Here is a 27,455-nt window from a genome sequence, read left to right as displayed (position 1 = left end):
GGCTCTGGTCGCCGGGGCTGTGAGTTGACTAATCAGCAGCCCGTCACTCCCTATCAGCTCTGAGCTGCGTGGTGTCTGCAGGCTGCGCAGACCAAGCTCGCTCTCTCTCTCTTCCTCCCTCCCTCCCTCCCTCCCTCCCTCCCTCCCTCCCTCTCTCTCTCCATCTCTCTGCCTCTCCCTCCCGTCTTTCACTGCATATCTGTTGTAGGCCCCGGGAGGGCCCAGCTCGCTGGCCTTTTCCAGCCTGGGCTGTGTTTGTGAAACGAAATGATGTTAAACATAAGGAAAACAGCAGCCATCATCAGCATCACAGCTTTTCATCCTCATGTCTCTCAGCACTGAAAAATGCCAGTCTCTTGGGACTAAGTTAGCTGTGAGTGGACTGGGCAGGACTTGCATTTCTCAGTCCAGGTTGATGAGTGTGAAACGCACGTAGGTCACAAGTGTCAGTCTTGTGGTACATCCTTGGGCTGAAACGGCTTTTCACATATCCTGAAGTGAGCACAGGTGGTGAATTGTTGAAAGTTAGTTGTTGCTTGAGTGTCTTGTGGTGCTTGTGAAGATGTTCAAAAGCTAGTCAGACACATCAACACCTTGAGCCTGTGGGAGAGTTGTGGCTGCTGACACAACACCATCGAAAGAGTCCTCTTTTGTCAAAGCTGTTATAAGAAAAGGGGTCTAGGCTATCTAGGTCCCTGTCTCCCTCATCATATCATATCCATAGCGCCACACACACACACACACACACATACACAGCAGTGTATATATCTCAGCTGTAGATGGCGTCATGTTGGAGGAAGGTTCATACCATCATCAAGAGACCATAGAAGACATCAGGAAGAGCATTCACATACAGACGGGAAGTGTTGAAAATACACCTCGTCCGCCCACACATCCCAAAGGAACTGGCTTTGTGAGTTTCGCCTCAGGAGCAAGGAGACGCTCAGGGCGGAAATGTACTCTACCACCGACCAATGGCCTGATTTCGCAGGCGACAGTTACATTGCAATGGTTTCAGTCATGGATGTTTTTTTCTCTTTCAAATGTGTTCATTGTCCCTCTACAATACAGGATTGCACAGTACCACACTAATGATGTGACATCTGACTTTCCTGTTTTGACTTATTGTCAAGATGTGTGATGGTAAAAATGGTTCTGGTAACAGCAGACAAGTTAGCTGGTTTAGGTGGTATCAGTGTCACAGAAAGCTGCAGGATATAACATTCAAGCGTTTCTATTCAGCCATCAGAGAATGAGATCCCTTGAAATAATTATTTAATTGAACAACGCTGTTTTGATCCGGAAAAGCGCTTTCTATAATCGAGTGGCGTGGTACAACACAGGTTTGTATACAATTGTCCTTGGGTGTTCTAGGGGAGTGGACTCACAGATTCTGTCTCTGGTGGCTGCCTCTTCAAAAACACAACAACAATGCCCAACACTGCATGTCAGTTTCGGGGGGAGGATGGAGTTGTTTGGAACTTCAAACTGAATGTTCCCTCTCTGGCCAGAGGTGGCAGATTTCCAACAGACTTATGCACAACACCTTTAAGTCAGAAAACGTAAAATGCATGATGAAGATGAAATAGTTGGTCATGTGGATAAGCGGTTTCATGTCATAGCTTTGCTTTATATGCATATAACTGATGCATCTTTGCAACAATGCCAACCTTTAGTAAATCTAGCCTTACGCATTTTGTCTTGTCAGTTTCACCCCAACTCAAGAGTAAAGCAACAAACAAAATAAAGATTCCTTCCCTTTACAAAGCCTGCTTCAGTCTCCTCCAAAAATGACTCATGTTGAAGCCCAGCATGACACAGATAGCCGGGTTTCCCCCTATCACGACAAGACTACAGATTGACCAACGAAAGGTGAAAGGTCATCCCTGGATGATACTGTACTACTGAGGATAAAGGATGAGTCACCAGGCAGGTAGGGTGTAGTGTAGACTTGACTGTTGACCCCTATTTGGGTTACCCCCTCCACCCCCACCTTAGATAACCCCTAAGAACAGAATAGGTTCTCTGTCTGGACCAACTGTGTATTAGCAGAAGAGGTTTGCGATGTCGCTGGTGGGTGCAGATTTGTGTAGGACGACCATAACCCAGAGCAAAATGTCTGCGCGGTCTGAGCTCACTACAGTGGACATGTTTACCTTCCTGCATTGGCTGCCCAGCCTCGGGGAGTGGGGAGTGCTAGTTTTATGGGGCAGTCTGTCATAGTCAAAAAGAAGAGGAGGAAGAAGGACGTGGAGAGAAGAGAGGGGGGGGATGGTGCGGCACATAGCGAGACATCGGTGGTTTCTTTCCCGTTAAAGGACACTTGGACCTTAGGGCACTATTTTCATGACTCAGCCCTTCATCCTATCTTGACCCCTGGGTTACCTCCTGTTGGATGATCCCTGTACTTATGGGTCCCTTTTTGTTAATGTTTGACCTCTGCCTGTTATTTTTTGCTAAACCTGGTAAAAAAACAAACATTGTATTTTGAAATCCTTTCAAATACTTTGAGCGTTTGCTTGAGTGCCAGATGGGAGGGATTATCACTTTTGGGAATATTCCATTGGTTCAATTGCAGCAGGCAAGCACAACCAAGTACAGTTAAGTGTTTGAAATCATCTAAAATACTATTTGAGCCCAAGTCTGCACTAATAAGTGCAATCCTGGAGGCAGAGCATGTGAGCAGAGTGGATGTAATTTGACAGGAGCGTAAAGCGGGTATTCACAACGTTGGAGCCTCAGCCTTCTCTCCAGCTCCAATTTCGCTCCAATACCACTCGCATCACAAGCTCATGGCATGATCCGATCAAAATATTGTGCAGATATTCCAATAGATTGTGCATTGAAACGTATATAGTCAATTGGTCATTTTCACTTTCATTGCTGAGAAAATGGCCTGTTTTACTTTATATGGTAATATAATATGGTAAATCCTTTCAAGATTAGATGTCGATGTTTGTTAAATGCGTTAACTGATTGTTTGAAACAAACAACAAACAAAGCGAATTTTTTACGGTGAGCGGTTATGGAGCAAGGTCATGTTGCTGTCTTACCAGACTGTCTACAGTATCTATCTGTGCCACTCTAGCAGCCTGTGCAGTGGCAGCTTGCCTCTAAATGTCACGTCAGCAAGCCTCCCCAGTGATCAGTGTGGAGAGACCCCGCATTCGTGGCCGAGCCCTTTGCTCTCGCTTCACTTGAGCCGTGTCCTCCCGGCAAGCGCTGACCCATGTTGCGGCGTAAAGGCGTTCAGCGAAGGGACACAGCGGTTCCTATCCATCCCCGTGGGAAAACCTTGAACCTCACCAATCTTTAAGGGTGACTAGAGCAAACCTAGGACAACTAAACCACATCTTCTTGTAAGGGGCCTCATGTATAAGGTGGATGAGGTCTGTTTTTACATGGTATCAAGTAGTGCTATGTCTGGCAGTTCAGTATGTACTGCTGTGCACACTCAGCTCTGTGAATTTGTTTCTTTCTAAAATCTTTGATTTGCCACGAGGGACAGTATACAAGGTAAAGTGCATCCAGTCAGCTTTACTTTAAAGACTTGTTTGGCCCCAGAATTTCATTAGCAGTCAGTTAAACAGGAGTTCCGCTAACCTGTTTTTCATCCAGGGCCTTTTTCATCTCCTGCTCATGGTAGCTCACTCCCCTAAGTCAACCCTTACTCTCGCTGGGCCATGGTCTGCCCAAGGCCTCCCCTCTCCCACATCACCTCTTTACAACCCATGTGTGCTTCAGCAAGAACGTTTACATCTAATTATTTTTACTCTAATTATTTTCGTCTTTCGGGTTTTTTTTTTACCCGCTTTTTTTTTTTTTTTTGTCAAACCCCTGAAGTTCCACAGGCAGCAGTCGACAGAGAAGGAGTAGGGTGAACCGGAGCCTCGGGCGCTGGCCTTGTCTTTTCCAGCTTCATTTATTCAGCAGCGTCACTAACTTGGTTATTTATGTACGCACTTGTTTATTTTTCCTGCCTCGTTTCACTCTTCCAGTTTCACTCTATTTTTGCTCCTTTGTTATTGATGGTCATGTTTGAACATGGCTTGTATTTCAAAAAGAAAAAAAAGATGGGATCCAAAAAAAGCAATATTGGTACCCCCCGACCCGACCCCCCCCCCCCCAAAAAAAAATAAAAAAAAAAATAAAGTAATATTGAAAAAAAGATAAAACAATGCAGAGATTGCATGGGCCCCATATCAGAGGGCTGTCCATGCAAATTAACGTCTTTATTACAATTTGAATTAAAGTAAATAGAGGTGAAGGGCAAGCGAGCCCTGACTAGATTTTATTTTAGTTTTCCTTCCCTGCTCCCTTTTTCTAAATTAAATGTAAAATGCAGCAAATTGGCTGCAGCAAAGACTGAAGAAAAAAAAAAAAAGCTCTGAATTTTCCCCCCTGGTCCTCAGGGCAGTGTTTAACAATGGCTCTGCTCTGACTTCCACTCCAGCAGCAGGAGGACAGCAGGAGCAGAGGGCCTTCCGATGACAACGGCTTGCTTTGCCCAAAGGCAGAGTGGGGGGGTGGAGGGGTGGGGGGGGGTCTGTTGTCTATGCAGAGGACTTAAAGAAGCCTCCTGAGCCCCCTGCACACATGGAACCAGACTTAAATCAAGCAAGAAGATGCTTTATTCACTGTTTCATGACGTCAAGGCAGGCATACGCTGCCTCTTGCTCACATAAACCATTGGCATACAGTGCCCTGCGTAAGTAATGGGACAGTGAAGCATTTCTTCTTCTTTTTGCTCTCCAAAAGTTTGGAAATCAAACAATTACTATGCGGTTAAAGTAGAGATTCTCAACTTTTATTTGATGGTATGCGTATGTATGCATACATATTGGTTTCACCATTCAGAAATGACAATACTTTTTTATGCATAGTCCCCCTTGTGTACCCAAAAGCGATGGGGCAGATTTATCTTATTCATTTGCATGCATTTGTTATGTAGCTATTTGACATGCTCTGTTGAACAGATGCCCTGTAGACATACTATAGAGACAAAGCTTTACATTTTCTTACGCCTTAAACGTCTATCTGTATGTTTTCATGGTTATTGCTCGAGGGCATTCAGAAACTTGTCTTTCGAATATTCAACCTTTTGTCAAAAATGTTCAGCCTTCAAGGTGCAACCTTATATTATATACTTATATTTTATATTATACGCACTATTTCATGCATAGTCTTTCGGCACCACCTTTGAAACAGAATACGCTTTTTCTCAAACCTATGCTCTTGCTAACAGAATAGGTTTGAATAGGTCAAATTGCAAGCAGCGGTAACAACAAGGGGTCAATTTTGATTAAGGCAGAGGGCCACATTTGTGGGCGTTCTTAACAGGAATCGTTAGAAATCACCAACCTACTCATCTCCCTCTCTTGGTTAGTCCATACTGTGGGTCTACACATGAAGCATGCTCAAAATAGAACTAAAGCCTGTTTTCAATGTACTGTATTCAGTACTGGATAATTAATTATAGCCAGGTAATTATCCAGGACATACTTGGTCAGTAGTTTGAGTGTAAAGATATGTCCCTCTATAAAGGAAATTAGGATTGTGTCCCATTGTCACTTTTGGATCTGGGAAATAAACTCGCCTATTTCCATCAGATTGATGAATTTAATATAGAGCTCCAGGTCTGGTACTGCAACTGTCTTCACTGTATCCAGTGCATTGCCGTAGCATCTTTTCCTTTTCCATAATTTTATTTGAAAAATCTTTAATGCTTTTATTATTTTAAAAATATTTAATACTTTTATTATTTTACTTTGGCCCTGCATTTTCTATACAAAGGTGTGTGTAATTAAGGTCTGCCTGAAACCTTTAGAATAATGTTAAATGTGTTTCTACTTAGATTTAAGCATCTTGAACCTATTGCCCTTGTTCAACTGTACATATCATATTGACATTCATCTCATTTATATTCATTTATTATATTCATTTATTTATACTCACTGTAATACCTTATGCTATAATACCTTATACTGTAATACCTTATGCTATAATACCATGCACTGTCTACAATTTAATGTCTTTTGCACTATGCCACTATTTGCTATATTGTGCAGATCACTATCTGGTTAGATGCCAAACAGCAATTTTGCATCAACATTTTGCAATTTAATCTAATCTTTTTGAAGACCATATAGCCCGAGGTATGTCCTGTACTGCCTATACGTAATGCCTTTTCTATATTTCTGAGAGCGAATGGGGGAGAAACTCAGAGGCTTTGAAACCCTGGACCCGAAAAATACTTCTGTAAATACCCTTACAGTACTTCAACTCATTTAAAACACTCCATTATAACACATAGCTGGAGACGAACCATACAAATCCTACATCGGGGCGTCTGAGTCTTATCAATCTCCGCACCTGACGACTCCCCCGACAAAACCCCCTTCCGACTCGACACCTCTCTCCCTCAAAGCCCAGATTAAAGGAGAACGAGAGTGACATAAACCTACTTATTTTGCGGCCTACACTGATGAATCACACTTGTTTGGTGGAGAGCTGGAGAGGAGACACACGGGCTGATGTTCAGGTTTGTTTATATGTTTGTCCATATTCGCACTTTTGTCCTTCTGTTGTGAAACTGTTCAGACTTTTTTTGCGATTTGAGGAAGATTACCTCCCCAGTTCCTCAAGGACCTGTCTATGCCCGCTGGTCCACCTTGTACTGAACTCACTGCGGTTACCTTTCTCATCCGGTTGCCACATTGAAGTTGCCCCATCCTCGTTCTCCCGCCCGTCATTGCTGCGGTTTTTGGGCCTTGACGTCCTCTTGGTGCAGCAGTTGGAGCTTTTGGAGAAGTCGTGGCTCAAGATAGTCTGCTGAGTCACATGATGACTGTTTAGCAATCCACTGTGCAGTCCTCGAAAACAACCATGATATATCTCCCTGTCTATGGTCATTGGCACGCACACACGCACGCACACACGCACGCACGCACACACACACACACACACACACACACACACACACACACACACACACAACTGGATCTGACAAGGGTGTTGAGAAGGAGAATGTGGCCATGACATCATCCACTGTGACTTCAACACCCTTCATTAGGGCTCCATTAAGGGTATAATTAACTGCCCCACAGCCGGCCATTACAACTGGTGTTGCTCTCTGTCTCTCCTGTGTCATCCTCCCCCAAATCTCTCACCAGAGGCGAAAGAGTTCAGACACACAGATGTATGGATACACTCTGCCTTTTGTACACTGGTTTTGTAACTGTCTTCTGCGGTCTCATTCTTTTGACTAGAGTGGTGTGACCTGTTGGCTGAGGCTTTACCACATGGTCTTAAATCAGACTTAGGGAATCGTTGTTGTCGTGTTTTGCATGAGAGCCAGGCCCAACTCCAGCCTGCATTGTTCGAGTATAACGGCCTCAGTGAACTGTAAAAGCTACAGGGCCGGTGCAATGGGCCTACTGTCTAGTAACCTCATACTGCGTGTGTGTGTGTGCGTGTGTGTTGGCTGTGTGTGTACTGTAACTGTTTAGCTCAGTTCTGTTTAGGAAAGTGCTGGACATCGGATGATGCTTTGCTTGGATTCACTCCTCCAGCTGCTCATGTTCCCCATGTCTCTTGTTGCCTCTGCGTGACTGCCGAGCATTTGATGCCAGAGCAAGTGGTTCTAATTTGCATCCTCGTCGTGCCCTTCGATGGTAAACATTGACTAAGAGCACAGGAATCTTAAGAGCTATACAATAATTGCAGGTTCCTCCTGTAATGCTCCGTCTTCCTCTTTTTCTCTGTATGTCTCTCTCTCTGCCAAAAAACGATGTCTATTGTCTATCAAAACTGGAACTTTCCTCTGCTCAAGGAGGTCCAGTTCATAGTCCTCCTCTTATGCTTCTTCTTAGCTAGGTCCACTTGACCATTTGTTCAAGGTTAAGCTGCTGTATGGCAAAGCATGTCAAGTGACACGTTCGGCTGTGTATTCACAGTCGTAGTCACATAAAGCTGTGAGCACAGTTGTCCTGGTTGTAGGGGTGCCATGTCACTTGTGTGACCCCAGGTTCTTCAACCGCAGCTGTGGTGGACAGATGCCTCCGTGACATTAAGGGAAAACCTGCTTCTAATTTTGCTCCCTCCTGCAGAAAAAAAAGATGAAACGGTCGTAGGTGAGTTGTTGGTCTGCAGTGTATACAGGGGCGGATACATTAGATGTGGAATGTTGGGTTTAAGTCTGGGTTGCATGAGCGTTCAAATAGGACTGGTTACACACCCGGTGTGATGTGGACCTCCTTCAACAGGTGTGGGGCTCATCCCACCCAGCCCCTTCCTGAGATGTTTGTTTACTGGAATTAACTATACAGTACTACATTTTATTTATACTTCTGAAATGACATCCGGGCAGCTGTTTAGAAGCGGATTGTAGTTTTTTCTGCTTTTGTTGTCATCCATTTAACAAGGGTGTGCACAGCCACTTTTTCTGGGATGTATACGGTTGTCCGTGTGGACCTCTCTGCTAACCTCCATAGACATCCACATTATTCAATTTCATACTTACGGACATGGAAATACAAATCCGCCTGTACTATAGTCTAGTAGTACTGTCCTTGCTTCAAATGTCTCATACTTGAGAAATGTGAAGTCTGTGGTTTGTATGCCAAATGCCCATAAGAAAAGTCGGAGAATAAATTGAATATCATTTAGTTTGAGAGCAAGCTGCCCAAAATAAGAAGTAATTGCCAGTTTAGGCATCACTAATGGAGTCGATGGAAATCTGAAAAGGACAAGCAATGCTGTCATGCATATAAACAATTAAGACACTTTTAAAGAGGGTTAAATTACAGGTTGGACTGCACTTGAAGATGGAAATAAATGTCAGAATAACAGCCTCCAAACAACAATCAAACAGAAATGTGCAGAGTGTGCGTGTGTGCGCGTGCGTATGTGTGTGTGTGTGGGGGGGGGTGTGGGGGGGGGGGGGAATACAATGTGATTCATATGAGATACTATAAGAACACAGATTTAGCAAGGTCCAAGTTGTTACTGTGAGACCCATGTCTTTCTGAGCAACATTTCAGTGTGGTCATTTCAAATTAATTCTTTGGAACACGAATGAGCGATTGAGTGTTTTTCCATTACAATTTGATATCACTTTAATGAGATGAAAGGTTGACGTAGAAATGTGTGCGTGATTGGGAATTTTGAATTAGTTCTAATCCAGAGCATTAGCCAACAATCTGTATTTATCAGTCAGAGGAACAGTTCGGTAAGATTCATTATATAAAATATGGGTTACATTTGGTATCGAAGATCATTGATTACTACAAACTGCACATGAAAGACAGGAAATATGTTGGGGGCCCTCTCTCTGCTGACACAGCCATCTGAAGTTCCTGTCTCTGTCGCAAGACAGTGGACATAGTTGCAAAACGTTAGGATGTTGTGGGTGGGTGTTCTTTGACATCATAGCAATGTTACATCAGGGTTCCCATGTTATGGGGATGAAGTAGAACAGCAACGGGTCATCATTAACTGATATGCAGGTTTTGTAAAGCCTGCTTGCTTGCCTTGCATAGTAGTACTCTTGCAATAATGTCACCCATCATAATTCACTGCTACTTTTAGGCAGATGTTGAGAACGCACTGTTCATGAACAATCATACAGATACAAAGATAGACTTACCCCAGCAAACTGCATCTCTAAAGGCTTTACGGAGGCCTACATAGGGGCTTCACAAACAGTGTCAGAAAATGAGTACTTAAATACCTAATGACTGTAACAACATGTTAATACAATGTTGTTACTACATAATTACAATGTTACTACACAGGTATAGAGGCAACTTAATAATTAAGTAAATAATTACCCTACATTATATAAAAGGTGTTACAGTAGGTCCTTACTTTTTTAAGGTTCCTTTAAGCTTATACAATTGGAATTTGTTGTAAGTGGGATCAATAGTATCCTGTTAACACACTATTATATCACAATATCAATCAACACACAGCGTGTTTGGTATAACCATCGATCCATTGGATCTTAGTGTATTGTCTTTTTCTTCTGCCTACAAGTTGTAGTTGTAGTTTATGTGTCCTACAGTAGACTTCACAGGCAATGCCTGGTAGGGCGTCTGGACTTGGTCTTGGACCTCATACTCAGACTACCCACGCATGTAAGATCAGTGTTGTGATCATGGCCAGGTGGTATAACATCTGGCTGCTTTACAGGTTTGAATCTGCTGAGAGAGTGAGAGAGAGGGATGAAGGGAAAGAGAGTCTGAGACATAGCTGCACCTGCCATATTTAACAGCTCCCTGGTCTTGACTGGCCACAAATTGGTACTGTATGTGTTTACTTGAACACACATGCTCTCACGAACAGGACACACATCATGGTGGTCACAGGAGCCCCGAAGTCATTGCAGAAACCTGTGCCATAGCGTGTAAATGCAGCATAATCATGGCTGCATCTGCAAATAACCAGTGCGTGCAGACGTGGGTCCTTTTTGGCTCGCTGGCCCACTGTCTCAAAGAACCTGTTTAGCCAAACCATTTGTTCCTGTGTCTTTTTGAAGTGCTGCAGAAAAACAAGTTATGCAAGTCCTAGTCTGGTTTAGGCTAGATGTTAGGTCTTCATTTTGTTTGCCAATATGCAATCAGTACTGTAAAGACTCATTAAGTCACAATCAAGATAAGAAGTTCAGGTTTTATGAGCAGAAAAAAGAAAGACATAAAGATGATGAGCATTGCCGATCGGCATGCCAATTTGTTTGTCCCTAAACCACACTCCACTAGGTTAAGTTCTAAGATGATCTTGCATTGAGGCCAAAACTTTTGTGCTAGTCAAGGCTTTGATAGGAGATGGGGGAAGCTGGTCCTTTTCATGTCCTGAAAGTTGAACCAGCCCCACTCCATGTGAAATTCAAGGGCTTACACAAAAGCAATTTGCTGTCTTAACTGACATTTATGATGTGGAAGAGGGATGCATGACCTTCAAAACTGCCATTATCAAAAGCAATTACTGCAAATGGTTATTTTCTACCCTTCACCAAACCACCGCCCCCTTCCTCCTCTTCCTCCTCTTTGCATCATCGTAATAGCAACGCACTCGGCGGTTGGGCCGCGAAGGGGTTTGTGTGTGCACGCTAGCACTCATATTTCATTTGAGCAACGTGTTAACTAATTACATTAATTAATCAAGGTTAATTAATCCTGGGAAGCATACGTCGGAGTGAGCAGGAGAGCGGACACTTGAGCGACACACACACACACACACACACACATACTGAAGGGAAAGTCGGCAAGCATGTATGGAGTCCACAGCTAGAGCAAATGCTTAGGCAAATACAACAGACGGAGAGAGAGTGAGAGGCAAACGGATAAAAGGAAAAAGTTCAAGAGAGAGAGAGAGAGAGCAAGATGGAGCTGAATATCCCAGAAATTGAATGTCAAAGAAAAGAGAAAAAGAAAAGAGAGTATATGGGTGTATGGACTCTTAACAGCACATAAACTGCTCCTACAAAATAATTGTAATTGGTTTCATTGGCATTTGAAGGATTTGTTCACATGATTAAAGTTACTTTGTCCACCGCACCTCTTTCTTACACTAAGCCAAATGAAACAGCCTAACATAACAAGTAGGGATAAATAGAGTGACTACTCTGAATTGAGACTTTCCTGTTCAATAGCCTTGACATGATTTCTATAGAATTCAATGTAGTAAGAGTCTGATAAGAATTTGGACTTCATCCAAAAGGTTCCACTAAAAACATTTGTCCGACAACACAACTAAAACTGTAAAGCAGTCTGACCTAGATAGGGAGTCGCCTTCGACAAATAGGTATTATGTGGCCAAGTACGGTCATAAAAGGGTGTCATTTAAGGCTGTCCACCCTCCACAACTTCCAGGCAGGTATAGGAATAGGTTTTCGCTGATAGCAGCTATCATAAGAAAACAAAGTCTCCAGTATTTCCAGAGAGCACTGTCAACAACGATTGCGTTTGTCTGGCAGTCAGGAAGATAGGTGAAAAACAAGTTCCATTATTGCTGTGTCATGCTTTGGCAAAACACTTACAAGCTATGTCATGCCTATAAAACCAAATCAAATTGAGAAAAAAATGTAGAGCAGAGGTCAGAGTGAGTGAGGTCAAGGGAGGTTCCTTTGAGGACACACAGTAGATCCAAACAGGTCTGAAGGAACAAATACAACCCATTATTAAACCTCTTAGATCAGCCGTGTCAGGACATGTTCATCCAGAGTTGGATATAGCACTACACCCTAGCCCCAAAAATAGACATCCAAAACAGGTTTAAAGCGGCAAACCCCACAAACCCCATAAACCCCATAAGTTATGCACTGTAAATATCAATTTGTGGCACTCCTCTCCTTCTCCAGTAACAGTGCACCAACCACACCCCACATACACTGACGCCAAAGGTAAAGCCTTGAAGTCAGAGGAGCTTTGGCCATTGTTTTGCCTGAGCACGGCAAGCCTGGCATGCAATGGACATACAGTAGGTGTGACAGTGTTAATACTGGTGTGGTAGGAGTGTGAACTCTAAGACAGAAAAGGGCCATTTTTCTTTCATACGTTTCTCTTTTTTTTTCTAAATTTGTTTCTATTCTCTGTACCCGTCCGTTCCTCTTCAATTGATATTTATCTCTGGATCTCCGTTTTAATTCGAGCCTTGCCATAGGGTTGCACCTACTTGTTCATGGTACACGGTTTCTCGGGGAAACAGGTGACAACCCCTCACCTCCTGCGCAACAGTTCAAGGCACCCGACCCGTCACTCGCGGCGGCAACCCGGTTGGGACAGTGACGGCGACTTGTCAGAAAGGTCGTGCCCTGGAGCAGCGGAGCAGCGGAGCAGCGGAGCAGGGCACTGTCCCTGATCCCTCCTTGTTGTGACACATGACTAGAGCACCACTGTGACACCCTGACCTTTCTCTCCCCCTATTTCTCTCTCTCTTTCTTTCTTTCTTTCTTTCTTTCTTTCTTTCTTTCTCTCCCTCTCACTCTTTCTCTCTCTTTCTCTCTCTCTCTCTCTCTCTCTCTCTCTCTATCTCTCTCTCTCTCTCTCTCTCTTTCTCTCTCTCGTTCTCCTTAATGCCTATCTCTCCATCTTTCCTTTTGTGCAGAATGTGCAAATTGCACTTCTGCACTTTTTGGGGATTATGAAAAATTCATTGTTTTTTTTCATTTTTTATCTCCTGCCTTGGTATAGGATTTTTCCTAATAACAGTGTTTGGGTGTCTTTCTTCATGAGTTACTTTGCCCTTGAAAAAAACGTGCCTGTGGCTGTTTCTATTGCTCTTGGCCCCCCCACACTTTCTTTCCTGCAAATGTTTTGCCCAAATACTCTCTTTTCCTGCTTGCTCTCTATCCTGCCTTCTCCAGTACTCAAGAGTCATGTTCCCTCACTAGGCTTTATGAAAGTGTGGTATGGCATCCTTTTTTTTCACAGGCATACCAGAATCATCCAATGCACAGAGTGAGAAATAAGTCCTCTCAACATGTTTGGCATGCTCCACATTGAATGGACAAAAAGTGCAGACAGATACATTTGTGTTGCATCATGGGGACATCAGTGCCATGGCGCCTTTTCATTCATGACACACCATGCCATTTAGTCTTGGCTAATCCTACCACAGAAATAGGTGTGGATCATTTCTGATGACTAATATCACTGCATGCCTATGACGCTAGTGAACTGGTGCTGAATTGTTTGCAGATGATGAGCAATGTTGTTTAGCTAGTCGGTGTGTGTTTGTCATTTCGGGAGGCTGGTGTGAAATGAATATGTGTGTCTCGTTTCAGCTGACGATGCTCAGTGGGCCGTATGTATCTGTTGTTATTCAGAATATTGCACTAGCTCATAGAAAAACAGGTTTCTTTTGTATAAGCTAGAACATATGTGTATTTGCGTGACCTTGCGTCAGTGGAGGCTGGTGGAGGTAGAAATCAGAGGAGGGCTCATTGTAATGCATGCGTGGCCATGTTCATACAGTGCTTTGAACTCCGAACTCTGTTGACTCATGCCACTCTTACCACACTCTTGCCATCCTCTTTTCCTTCAGTAAGAGAGATGGAGATGATCACTTTCTCCTCTTCAGTTTAAGACAGAGAAGGGTTAAAGCTCTCTTCTTCTCCTTTAGTCTCGGGCATAGAAGGGCAGAAGAGCACCCACTGCCTAAGGAGGGTGGAGGTGCAGCACACTATGCAGGGCATCAGCCACTCGTGCTCCACCGACCCCTGTACGACCCCAATCCTAAAGGTCACTGCCGCCCCCGCCTCCCAGTGAAACTAATCCTTCCACTCGCTACTGTGATCACTAACCCTACCCCCCCCACCCACTGCAAATCATGACTTCCATCCACCTGCACCCCCCTAACACCTAGCTTAGCATCAGTCTCAAGAGAGATCCCTCAGCGTTCCCCCCCACTACACGCCTCCACGGAATTAGTTCCATCTGGCCTAGTTTTTGCCCCAGCTCCTGATAAACTGCGTCTATATGTTTGGCATCCCATCCCATATATGTTTTTTTTCTCTATTTCTCTCTTCCTCCACCCTGCACTTTCCTCCTCCATCTTTCTCTCTCACTCTCCCTCATTATTCCACTCTCCATTTTGTGACTCTTTCTTCTCTCTCCCTCTCCCTATCAGAGCTGACAACCTGTTATTAACCCTTTGGTAGCTCTAGGACGAAAAAAAAATGTTTTTCAGTGTCAGCATTTGCCTCTCTGGCATTACTGTCCCATTGCTTTTAACAGCAAGTGTATAACACGGCCATATCGGCCTGACATTGTGCTCATTGTCGCATTGCTTCACTATGGCTATGTACCGCATCACATATCAAGACAACGATGCTAATCTTCTCATAGCAGTAGCTTCTTGGCAGGCTTCCAAGCTTGCTTAGTCAAGCTGACATGCAGTTTATGCTCAAACAGATAGGCCCACTGGAGTAATAGTGCAAAGCATTGGGGGGTATGTCTCTGGCTGTGTCTTAAATTGATAATTGGCATCTATGAACTCCCTAGCTCTGGTTTGTATGAGATAATCTACTCAATGGCTGTTTACTAGTGCTTAAAATGTGCTTGTTACATTGTGTTACATGCTTTTGGTTAATTAACAATGTGTCTTGTATGTTGTGTATATGATCCTGTGTGTGTTATGCTTGTGTGGGTGTTCATAGAATTAGAACAAACCCCTAGAACTGTCAGTCATTATGTTGCCTGAGTGGTTTGTGATTAAACCTTCAAGTCTTCATTACATGGTCATTTAGATCATCCCAATGCTCTCAAGCCACTGCCAGGGAACAGTGATGGTTTCATTAACAGTGCAGTCAAACAGAAGCCCCTCAACCCTGTATCCATTCCAGCAACACCCTCACTCAAGCAACAGTAATCCAATAACAATCTTGCCCCAGTAACAGCCGTTTAATCAAACCAGTGTGCAAATTAGCCATCCCCTCGGAGGCTAGCCTCTTGAGCTGGCAGCCTTTAATAAGCCAGTGTTCATGTTTGATACGTATAAACAGGCCTGATGAAGGCTACAATGCTCAGTGTCTCAATTCATGTCTATGTCTGTGTCAATGCCAGTGTACTCAAGGAACTAGGAAGTTAATGCTCTCATATGGCACATTTCCACTGTCACTTTTGTCACCGGTGTCGGTGGACCTACCCTGACTTGGGGCCATGGGGATATTTTTGGGACTTGTTGAGACTTAGGGCGGGGTTTGGAGGTAGGTGTGTGTACTGCACCTTCCCATTATATTGCTCTGCTAGTCTATGGGTCTAGTCTGCTACTTGTTATGTTACAAAAGCATGAAAACATCATCAAAATGGTTAGTTACTGTGGTTTAGAAGCATATGTATGTACTGTTAAGTGTGCTCAGCTGCAGGTAAGCACTTGTTTAGTTTCACAGGAAATGTGACTGGCTCATCTGGCTGGCTAACTGAACAATCTATGCTAGTTCACCTTCAACCACAAAAGTCATGGTACGAAGACATTTGCAAGAACTAACATGAACATTATAGTTTCAGAGTTATTGTTTCATTTCCGAGTAGTCATGCTGGTCTGAGGGTGATACTCGCCTTTCTGACATTTGTTGAAAGTTTGCTCCTCCCTGCTCGCACCAAGTCCTCAGAAACACCCTTGATGATGGAAACACAACTTACCCCAAGAAACACCAATGCTTACACCCAAAAAAACACTTGGTACCCAGTTTCTAGTGGAAAAGCACCGTTAGCATATCATAGGGGGTGCCAGAGAACCTCTAAACAAGGGTAAACAGGGTGTGTGAAGTATGAAGGTCTCCTTGCATGCTTGCCATTATATGCACTCTTGGATTGGCCCCAGCGAGAGGCCCACTGTACCTACTACAGTACCTACTCTTAATTATTTGCCCACTCCACATCTGATCACCTGTACAAATAAACCCATAAAGCTCTCTCTTATTCATTCACTCACTCATACACTCAGGCATATGTACAGTCCATCTATCAGTTGGCCTCTTGACAAGCACACATTATGTCATGTGGCAAATGCAATTAATGCACAGGACATACTAAGGCCACGTCATTGCAGTGACATGTTGTCAGTGACACACGATCAGTGACACTTGGCTGTGGTTACACGCGTGAGTCGTGCCAGAGAGAGAACCCAGCCTCTGTCTCAATTGCAGCAGCATTGGTCAATTGATAAAAGATTGTCACATAACTGCAGACGTGTTGTTTGCCGATGCAAAGGAAAACGCTAAATGGGTTCAAACTTTTTGAGAAGACAGTAATGTGGAGGATAGTGAGATAAAGGGGGGTGTAAAAGCAAGTGTGCTTTTCTGTTTTTGCGTTTAAAGGGTAGGTTCAGCAATAAGAAGTTGCGGGGCGGCTTTATCTACAGACAGACAGGGCGTAACAAGACGATTCACTCGGCAGCTGTTTTTCACGCAGCACCGCTGTGCTAAATGAGTGAAACATCTTGCTTTTTTGCATCCGAACTCTCTCCGAAGTCAACCCGCTACTCGTGGCAGCATCACATCACCGAATTAACCTTGAAAGTGATACAGTATTTGGATATGGTTTGTTTTCTCTCTCTCTCTCTCTCTCTCTCTAACTTAGGAGCTTTGCCCTCTTGTTTCTCATCATGCTGAACATAGTTAATTTTCATTGCTTCTCATCAGTCTCGCTTAGACTGATGAGTCGTTCTGACTGTACGTCGTCTACCCAGCTGTTTGTTATCCTCTGACAGTTGAACTTGTGGTTGTGACTCACAAACAGGTGCTGAGTCCAATCTCATTTCCAGGCAGTGAAGGTGTGTGGGAGGTTTGGGGTGGGGTCACAAAAGTGTGTCTTTCTCTATCTGTGTGTATATATGTATCCGTGTTATATTTGTTTGGAAAATTAAAATTCACCCAACTGTTGGTTTCAATTAAGCAATAAGGCATGAGAAGCTGTGACTTTATTCACAGTAAAGCAGGGACTCAAGTGCCTAATTGCTTTTATGCAACATAATTTTTTTGTTAAAAACAAAATTTGTTAAAAAAACAATGATGAAAAAACTGATAATTGTGATGAGATAAAAGTGACAAGAAAACAATGCCTAGTATTTATTTAATGCGCTCAGAAAACACTGTTGTCAAGGTAACGTGATAAACAAATCTTCGTAATTCGAGTGTGCAGAGATATTACTGCAATGTATGATAGGTAAAACGCATCATAGCTGTTACTTAGGGAATAAAACACGGCTTTGAACGCTTCTTGGCAAATCACAATGCTTGTTCTGATCCAACCATTGTATAAGTTGAGATAATCGTCTAGCAAGGCTTAATGGACCCTGTGTGGTGAATCACTGTTGCTGACGTCATACCACAAATGACACCTTCATCCCATCATTATCCTTGTAGCCTTAGGTGTACCCCTTGGCTGTATCCTGAGACCAATATTTCTTCTTTTTTTTTTTAAGAGAGTGAAATTCCACGTTCCCTTTATTACAGTTACTTAGACAGGTGGGATTGGAGAGGGAAACAGACAAAGAGGGGTGACAGGAGGACAGAAAGGTAGGACTGGGAATTGAACCCTGGATTCATAGGTGGATGAATGCATGGTTGGACACGTCCTCCACAGTGCTCCACCGTCCTCCACAGTGCTCCACCAAGGACAGAACCAGTTTTCCTAATAAGCTTGTTCAGCCTCTTGGTGTCACCTTCCTTGATGCTGCCCCCCCAGCATACCACCGTGGACAGCAGTTTGTGTATGTGTCCAACCAAGGATTCATCCCCTATATTTTATCTATCTATCTATCTAAACAACTTATGGCACATTGGTTTGATCATTATATATAGTAAAACTAATAGTTACTAAAAAATAATTACTTTTTCCAGTGATATTATTTTTTCCCCGTTTATGAACTCTGGAACTTGGCTTCCCTTTGCTGCCACACCCATCTCTGGACCTGCCTTCTACACACACCTAATTCTCTCTCTCTCTCTCTCTCTCTCTCTCATTCTCACTCAAACACATACACACCTTGTGACTGTGGCAACACTGTTTAGGTGTGTTTGGGTCAGCGTGTCCCTGCAAACTCTTTGCAGCAGGGTGGTTCCAGGTATAGCGTTCATGCTCTGTAATCGCCTATCTATTGTCTACATGATAAAGTTGAGCCCATGTGCACCGCACGCAATGTGACGGCATGGAGCAGGCTGGTAAATGATTGACCATACCTGTCTCCACTCCCCTCTCTGTTTCAGCATGGTCTACTGGCTGGGTTGGTCTCTGTGTGTGTGTGTGTGTCTGTGTGTGTGTGTGTCTGTGTGTGTGTGTGTGTGTGTGTGTGTGTGTGTGTGTGTGTGTGTGTGTGTGTGTGTGTGTGTGTGTGTGTGTGTGTGTGTGTGTGTGTCTGTCTCTGTGTGTCTGTCTCTGTGTGTCTGTGTGTGCATTTAGAACATTCTTTGAGATGGTGTCAATCCACTTGTGCTTATGTCTGCAGATATGTTAAGGCTGTGTGCACAGGAGGGTGGGGGTGACATTTTACCGCACTGCACTGTCGTCTTGAGCCCCCCTGCAGCCCCTACCCACACATCATTAGGAGCAATGTCCTCATCTCCCCTCCTCAATCAGGACAGTACATTTCATAGGATGAGACATGCTTTGGCAACAGCCACCTTGACCCTATGATATATGCTTCTCCCCTCAGGACCAAGTGGCACAGAGCTTCCATCAAGTCTATGAAAGCCAATACAGAACATGTCGCTCTGTATCTTAGTTGTTGCTCATCATTCGTCTGGAAATCGTATGATTAAGATGGAAGCCCGGTCTCTTGAGAGCTTGTATAGAAACGAGGGTTGGGCGATATCCCGATTTTCATACCTTCTTACCTTCCTGGCAAAATACCCGCTTAAATGGTAATACCCCGGTATCAGTCATTTTTTAATCCAGCTGACACTCGGGTGTCTCACAGGTCTGGCCATTCTTTTACACTCTTCTCTTCATTGATTGATTTTTTCTTAATATTTTCACATTAGCTAGTGATGGATAACAAACTTACCTCAACATTAATAACTGATTGAATAACAAAATGACTATCTAGCCCTGAATTACAGTGGCCAGATCAGTGGCCACATCCTGTTTATTGTTTGCTAGAAAAGACTTCAACGTGAACCCCGGTTTCCAGAAAAGACTTGATACTTCTGTATGATCTTAGCTCTCTCTGAAGAACATGTTCTTGTGATGTTTTTCCATGCCCTGATAATCAGTGATTTTGAAAGCATCATTGATAGGTGTTTACTACAGTATGAACAGGAGTCCCCAAAATATTCCCATTTTAGTAACAAACTACAAAGAAATTTAAAATCATACCGGCGGTATTGTCGGATACCCTAATAGAAACTCACCTTATCTTAACTTTATCTACTGTACATGAAACAGTTGAAAAGAGCAGTGTCCTGAAGTAACCATTAGTATTCACCCCTTTTCAGAATATTGATTGAAAATACAGCGATGTGCAGCATTTCCAACTGACAACATTCTTCCAGTATCCCCTCTCATGTCCAGAGCAATCTTTATGAGAACATGTAACATCAGACATTTGACATCAAAGCAAAGCCATGCAAGCAATGCATTTAAGAAATTTGAAAATCTCTGTGCCAGACACTGCCATTGCTAGCTGTTAACAGTGAATTGTTTGCCGTCAGTGAAATTGACAAGGTTGTCCTGCATGCAGCAGTATGCAGTTTGCTGTCATTGATACAGAAACAGAACTCTGATAATAGCACAGAAGTTTAATTTTTTATGTCTTTTCTCCCTGAATTGTTTGTCGTTTCTCCATTGAGGAAATGGTAGAAAGTTTCGATTCACCTCTGGAAATGTTAAGAATCCAGTAGATAAAGATAAAATGTAAAATGTATTTTATTGTGAGGGGAAGCTACACCCACGTGCTAAAGACCTATAGCTCTGAGCACCAACTGAAACGTCAGGGCCTGTCAAAATCTCCTACCTACATGTTCTGCAGGGTTTTGACCAATTACCATTCTCAGTGTAGACTTCAACATTTTTGTTTCCCTCCAAAATGCTGCCTGGCAGGTTGCTCTGTGGGGGCGAAACTGTATCCAATATACGGTCAAGGAATCTCAAACAAGCCCAGGAGCCGGCCTCGTCCTTATGCAATAACCCTCATGTCACTCAAGCTGCCCCATCATGTTGGGCATGACATTTAGAGATGGGCAAATAAGGCAGACAAAAGCACCCTTACCTCCTTGTCTTAATGTGTGTGCGTGTGCGTGCATGTGGTGACTTTGGCCGGACATGGTCTGGCGTAAGGACAGCTGTCACATCTCCAACCTGTCACATGTGACAGACAGGAGATGCCACAGGCTGGGCCTTCTACAGATGGAAGGAAGGACGGAAGGACGGAAGGAGAGGAAGAAAAGAAAGGGATGAAACAAGAGGGATGAGAAGGGGTAAAGCTAGCAGTGGAGTGGAGTGGAATGGAGTGGTGGCCACGTGGAGGCTTGACTCGGGGCACCCTATAACCCTTCCGCCCCACACACACACAAAAAACAGACATTCACATACACACACCCTTCACTCTCTCACTCAACCCCAGTCTTTTGGGCTGACTCACGTTCTCTCGGGGTGTGTAGTAAGTACTGCCCCCGTCCAACCACTCCCTCTCAGGACTCCCGCACTGACTCGCAGTCCAGCGACCGGGTTCATTTTAGAAGCTCATTAATCCCCATGGAGAGGTTAGGCTCTTCATTAGGCCCTGCCTTTAGCCTGTGGAGTGGAGGGATTTTTAATGATGTTAGCTTTCCACTCTTTACTTCAGCACGCAGCACTTATTAGCCCCGAGTGTATCTGCAATACTAAAAAGCTTAAGATCTGACAAACAAACAAACACATCTGTGTAAACAAACCAATAGCCATTTTTTGCTCCGATTGTTGCTTAGCCAAGATGTTGAGTTGGTACTGAGCCTTCCAATAAAAAACGGTAGATGATCGCTACACCTGAAAATATTGCAAGAATTCATGGTGCGTTTTTTTTATTGAAAGATAGTTTGACGTGTTTTGTCTTTTGTCTTGTCTATTTTGGGGTGAAGTGGTCTTCTTTCCTTTTTTGTTGGAAGTAACTCCAGTAGTGATCCTCATCTTGTATATGGAGTGGAGAGAGACACGGGTGAAGGTAGATGCAAGAGCATTATCTCAAGTCATGATTCCAGCCTTCCTTACTGAAGAGGACATTTCTTTTCAAAAGTTATTTTTATGTATTGTATTTTCTAAAACATGTGTGGGTGTGCTTTGAAGAGCGGAAGAATCAGACAAAAATACTCTTCATGTTTTGTTGTGTGTCGTATTAGACTGACTGTGGAAATAGACAAAGACACAAAGGTTCAGGGGTCTCTCGTCTCGTACTTTGTTGTTGAAGTTGTTGACTTCTGACAGCTCATCGCTGTCCTTTTGGACGAGACAAACTGAATCATTTCAAAAGAAGGCCCTTCCTCTGCCTGTTTGCATGAGGGTGAAGCCTTCTCCAGGACCGCAAGTTTCAACCCGTGCAGAAGAATCCAATATTATTTTCCCGCCGTCTCACCTTCTTCCGATTCCCCTCTCCGTCTGCAAGCGTGATCTAAAAGAAGTATCCATTAGATCACCTCACCGACAAGACCTAGGCTTGACAGCGACAAACTGGAGCAAACAACCCCCTCCTCCCCCCACTCACTTCTCACTTCTCCATCTCCCCCGCTTCTCTGCCTACTCCTGTCCATTCCAAATAGTCTAGAGCGGATGCCCAGGGCGTAACTCGGAGAATGGAGCGTTGTTGTTTACCATTGCAGATGCACTATATTGATGTGAGCTGATTCAATCAAGCAACACCTTGGGACGCCAGACATCCCATACTCCTTTACTCCTCTCTCTCTTATGGTATCGGCTGTGACAAGAGAGACAGGATGAGACATGAGTGAGCCATCGTCACAAACACACACACACACACACACACACACACACACACACACCACACACACACACACACACACTAAGATGATTTGATAATGAGTGTTATATTAGTGTCACTCCCCCCTGCCTGGGCTAGAGGGAAGGAAATGTTTGCCCTGTGCATGCAGAGGCCTCTGTCAACTCCACTACACACCCTACCTGCGTCACGTAACATAAGGTATGGCAGGGATGCCCAAAACTCAAGCAGCTTGGGCTAATGCAAATGGGTCATTGTGGTCATGACCTTTATGGTGATGATTGTTATGGTATTGGATGTTCCAACCCGTATGTTGTTGTTGTCTTGATGCCTACCCCTGACCCCTTTTGTTTCAATGTTGTTTCTCAAAAAGTTTGTGAAGTACTAAGACCAAGAAGAAAAGAGGACTATGAAACGGCCATTTTGCTGATGTACACTATGACAGTTGATAGTAAGCCATTTTTAACTGGGCTGATGCTTTCAGGTGCTATGGGTAGTCATTTTGAATCCCCTTCTTAAACCAGTCCAGTGAAAATCCTGACATCCTTTAGCAGTTTTGACAATCTTCATTCATGACCGTATGTGAAGCCATTGAAGTAAAGGAATAAAAACTCCCTCAAGCCACGTTGGAACGCTTTGCATTAAACCTAACCGTATAGAAATTAGGTTCCGTGAAACACAATGAATGTGGCTTGACTTGAAAGAAAAATGCCTATTGAGGGAGAGCGGTCCCCTACCCCTCAGTCAAGCATTTCACGCAAAGCGAAAGACTGCTCTATCTTCTCTTTTACAGACCTCATTGTGCCTGATTTGGTTATGAGGGTGATCGCGATGAGTCGTCTCGGTCCAGACTGGTAGCGCCGCATCTCTACCCATAACGTATGGTGGTTATGAGACTCACCACGGAGGGCAGCGATTATCACAAATGGATGAGTTCAAACCAACTGTAAGACATTTGATTAACGCCCCGGCCTTGTTCTGTCTGTTTAAAGTCGAATCACGCTGATAACGAGAGGCCTTGCTCTAGGAAAAAGGGGATAGATGGAGAGAACGGGGGGGGGGGGGGGGGGGGGGGGGGTCAGCTCATCTCTATCGGCTCGGATGGCCTCTCTCTCACACATGATTGGATCGGTGCAGCTCCCAGTCATCAGTGCTGTACGGCTCTAGCTGTTGTAGTTCACGCGGTGTGAAAGCATCAGATGTTTCTTCTGGTGTCTCTTTTTTTTTTTCTTCTCTCTATTTCTTTCTTTCTCTCTTTCTCTCTTTGTCATTCACACCCGCACCCTCATGTAGCCCAAGTTAGGCTAGACTGGGATGGGATGGGCTATCTTGTATACTGTCAGAACAAACATTCTCTCTCTCTCTCTCTCGCTCTCTCTTTGTCAGGACACAGCGTTGGATCCTGGAGAGGACGTAGCCCTTCTCTCTGTGAGCTTCGAGGATGCGGAGGCCACCCAGGTGTTCCCTAAACTCTTTCTGTCCCCCAGCATTGAGCAGTAAGTACATCAATCAATCAATGAACTGTCTTTCAATTCAATCAATTACTTTTTTTTCTCCCAGTAGGGAAATTCCTCAGTAGGGAAATTCCCCCCCGCCCACTAAGAATATCATCAGGGTGGGGCACGCACATTTTCCTCTGACTTTGTTAAAGAAGTTCAGAGTACATATGGCCGTGGTGACCAGACAGAAAAAGTGACCCTAAAACTGAACTAGACAAGACTTGTAGGCAGGGGTGTAAGTAGTCCGGTACAATCCAGTCCCTGTAAAATACATATTGGTGGTATGTCATAGTAATGTAGTATAATACTACAATCGTAGTATAATGTTATTATTTGTTGTTGCAGTTCATAGATGTGACTGGGCTACTTCATCCTGTCCTTAGCATGAATAGAAGGTGACCTTTTTTTTTTATAAACGTGATTGGTGTGGCCCTGCCTGCGTGTGACACAAACTCCCCACTCTCTTTTCGCGCCCTTTATCCTGAAGCCCGAGTTTTAAGCACCAAATAGTCCTGGAGTAAGCACTGTTGAAGGCCGGGAGTGACTGTGGAAAAGCAATTGGCCTTGACAAACACTGGCACGCACGGCGTAAGCCCGCTGTGGAAAGCCAGCTAATGGTGGGTTCTTCAAATAAAAAAAGGGAAGAACAAAAGCAGATAGATGACACAGAGACTCTGTCTGAGATGAGAATGAGTGTGTGTCTGTGGGCATCTAGGCTATATGGGTATGTTAGCACATTGTGCATGGAAAAAATTTGACCACTGCAAAATTATCAGTTTCTCTGGTTTTACTATTTATAGGTATATGTTCGAGTAAAATGAACATTTTTGTTTTATTCTATAAACTACTGACAACATTTCTTCCAAATTCCAAATAAAAATATTGTCATTTAGAGCATTTATTTGCAGAAAATGACAACTGGTCAAAATAACAAAAAAAGATGCAGTGTTTTCAGATCTTGAATAATGCAAAGAAAACAAGTTCATATTCATTTTTAAACAACATAATACTAATGTTTTAACTTAGGAAGAGTTCAGATCAATATTTGATGGAATAACCCTGATTTACAATCACAGCTTTCATGCGTCTTGGCATGCTCTCCACCAGTCTTTCACGTTGCTGTTGGGTGACTTTATGCCACTCCTGGCGCAAAAATTCAAGCAGCTCGGCTTTGTTTGATGGCTTGTGACCCTCCATCTTCCTCTTGATCACATTCCAGAGGTTTTCAATGGGGTTCAGGTCCGGAGATTGGGCTGGCCATGACAGGGTCTTGATCTGGTGGTCCTCCATCCACACCTTGATTGACCTGGCTGTATGGCATGGAGCATTGTCCTGCTGGAAAAAACAATCCTCAGAGTTGGGGAACATTGTCAGAGCAGAAGGAAGCAAGTTTTCTTCCAGGACAACTTTGTACGTGGCTTGATTCATGCGTCCTTCACAAAGACAAATCTACCCGATTCCAGCCTTGCTGAAGCACCCCCAAATCATCACCGATCCTCCACCAAATTTCACAGTAGGTGCAAGACACTGTGGCTTGTAGGCCTCTCCAGGTCGGTCTCCGTCTAACCATTAGACGACCAGGTGTTGGGCAAAGTTGAAAATTTGACTCATCAGAGAAGACCTTACTCCAGTCCTCTACGGTCCAATCTTTTGCAAACCTCAGCCTGGCTCTTCTTTGCTTCTCGTTGATGAAGGGCGTTTTTCGAGCTTTGCACGGCTTCAGCCATGCCCCTAGGAGCCTATTTCGAACCGTCCTCGCCGTGCACTTCACCCCAGCTGCCGTTTGCCATTCTTTTTGTAGGTCACTTGATGTCATCCTTGTTGAGTGACATTCAAATGAGTTGGCGGTCATCCCGGTGAGTGGAGAGTCGTTTTCGCCCTCTGCCGGTCTATACCTTTGTTGTCCCTAATGTCTGCTACTTGACCTTGCTCTTATGAACCGCTGTCTTTGAAATTTTAAGGATGGAAGCAACCTGACGCTCACTATATCCCTCTGCCAGTAAAGCCAGAATTGAAGCCTTCTTTTCCTCACTCCAAACTTTTCTTTCAACTGTTTTGGCATGGTCAATAGTTATTTTTATTCCAATTACATTGTTTTTGCCATCCTATTGCAAGAGGATAGTGACCGCAGTGGTTTTTATACTTTTCCTCATTAAATAAGATTTGGTTCAGTTGATCACCTAATCAGTACCTCATTAAGTAGAATGAGGTGTGCCTGTATTGGAATTCAACAGACACTGGAATGGAATGGCTGCCATACATGTAGAGATGCTGATTGAAGAAAAATTTGGGGTGGTCTCTTAATTTTAATCTCTTTTTTTCCAGAGCTGTATATCTCGATTCCTTCATTTTGTTCCTTGTCTGTATGAGGCTTAACATACATTTCAAATATAGTTCTTATTTGCATCGTATCTGCAAGAAACAGTCTGCATTTACAATGTCATTTCTATGTCTGTTCGTTTTGATAGAACACACCAGGTTTTGCCTGAACGAAGGAAAATGAAACAATTACAGTTTATTTCACAAAAATGTGTCAGTTATGCCTAGGTCTTTATTACTAGAAACCAAACAAAATCCTGACAGCAGACTAAACACAAAAGCTGCAACCAAATTTCCCTGTGCATAGATCTGCGATTCTTGTCTGCTCTCTGGTTTTCACCCACGAACAGCAGGCAAGCCATCCATTGCGCTACTCTGAAACATAAATTGTCAGGTGGCGCGTGGCCATGGCTCCAGTACACAAATGCAATCGGAAGACGGTGAGAGATTGGCTTTGCCAGGCTCTGCGGTCACTGCATTATTTGGGCTTATGCATCATGCTGAAGGTATGACAGAGAGGGGAAACCACGCAAATATGTCAACATACACTCACTGAACACTTTATTAGGAAGACTATACTAATACTGGGTAGGGCCTCCCTTTGCTCTCAAAACAGCCTAAATTTTTTGTGGCATTGATTCCACAAGATGTTGGAAACATTCCTTTGAGATTCTGGTCCATAATGACATGATTGCATCACGCAATTCCTGCAGATACTTCAGGTGCACTTTCAAGCTGTGAATCTCCCATTCTACCACATCCCAAAGGTGTTCTATTGGATTCAGATCCAGTGACCGGGAAGGCCACTGAAGAACATTGAACTCATTGTCATGTTCATGAAACCAGTTTGTGACGACTTTTGCTCTGTGACATCGTGCATTATCATGCTGGAAGTAGCCATTCGATGATGGGTAAATTGTGGCCATGAAGGGATGCACATGGTCAGCAACAATACATAAATAGGCTGTGGCATTCAAGCAATGGTTTATTGATATTAACGGGCCCAAAGTGTGCCAAGAAAACATTCCCCACACCATTACACCACCTCCACCATGAGTAGGTGTACAGGTGTTCCTAATAAAGTGCTCTGTGAGTGTATCTCTCATATAATCTCCATAGTGAGTGTATATTAAAATGCGCAAAAACTTGATGGTCTCAGTACAGCTCGTAGCCATTTTGTTGCGTAAAAATCAAACTATATATTCCACC

General features: G+C 43.7%; 1 protein-coding gene across 1 annotated transcript in view; it reads left to right on the top strand.

Moving 5' to 3' along the window:
• The window catches only part of babam2 (BRISC and BRCA1 A complex member 2), a 63,865-nt gene that overhangs the window by 19,967 nt on the left and 16,443 nt on the right, over window positions 1-27,455 (top strand). The window contains exon 7 of the mRNA XM_083683849.1: window positions 23,815-23,924. Coding sequence (XP_083539975.1) covers window positions 23,815-23,924 — 110 coding nt within the window. The remainder of the gene's footprint in view (window positions 1-23,814; window positions 23,925-27,455) is intronic.

Source organism: Argentina silus (genome assembly GCF_951799395.1).
Source record: "Argentina silus genome assembly, chromosome: 13".
NCBI lineage: Eukaryota > Metazoa > Chordata > Actinopteri > Argentiniformes > Argentinidae > Argentina > Argentina silus.
Note: the sequence above shows the minus strand (reverse complement) of the source record. Positions and strands in the feature narration are given on the sequence as shown.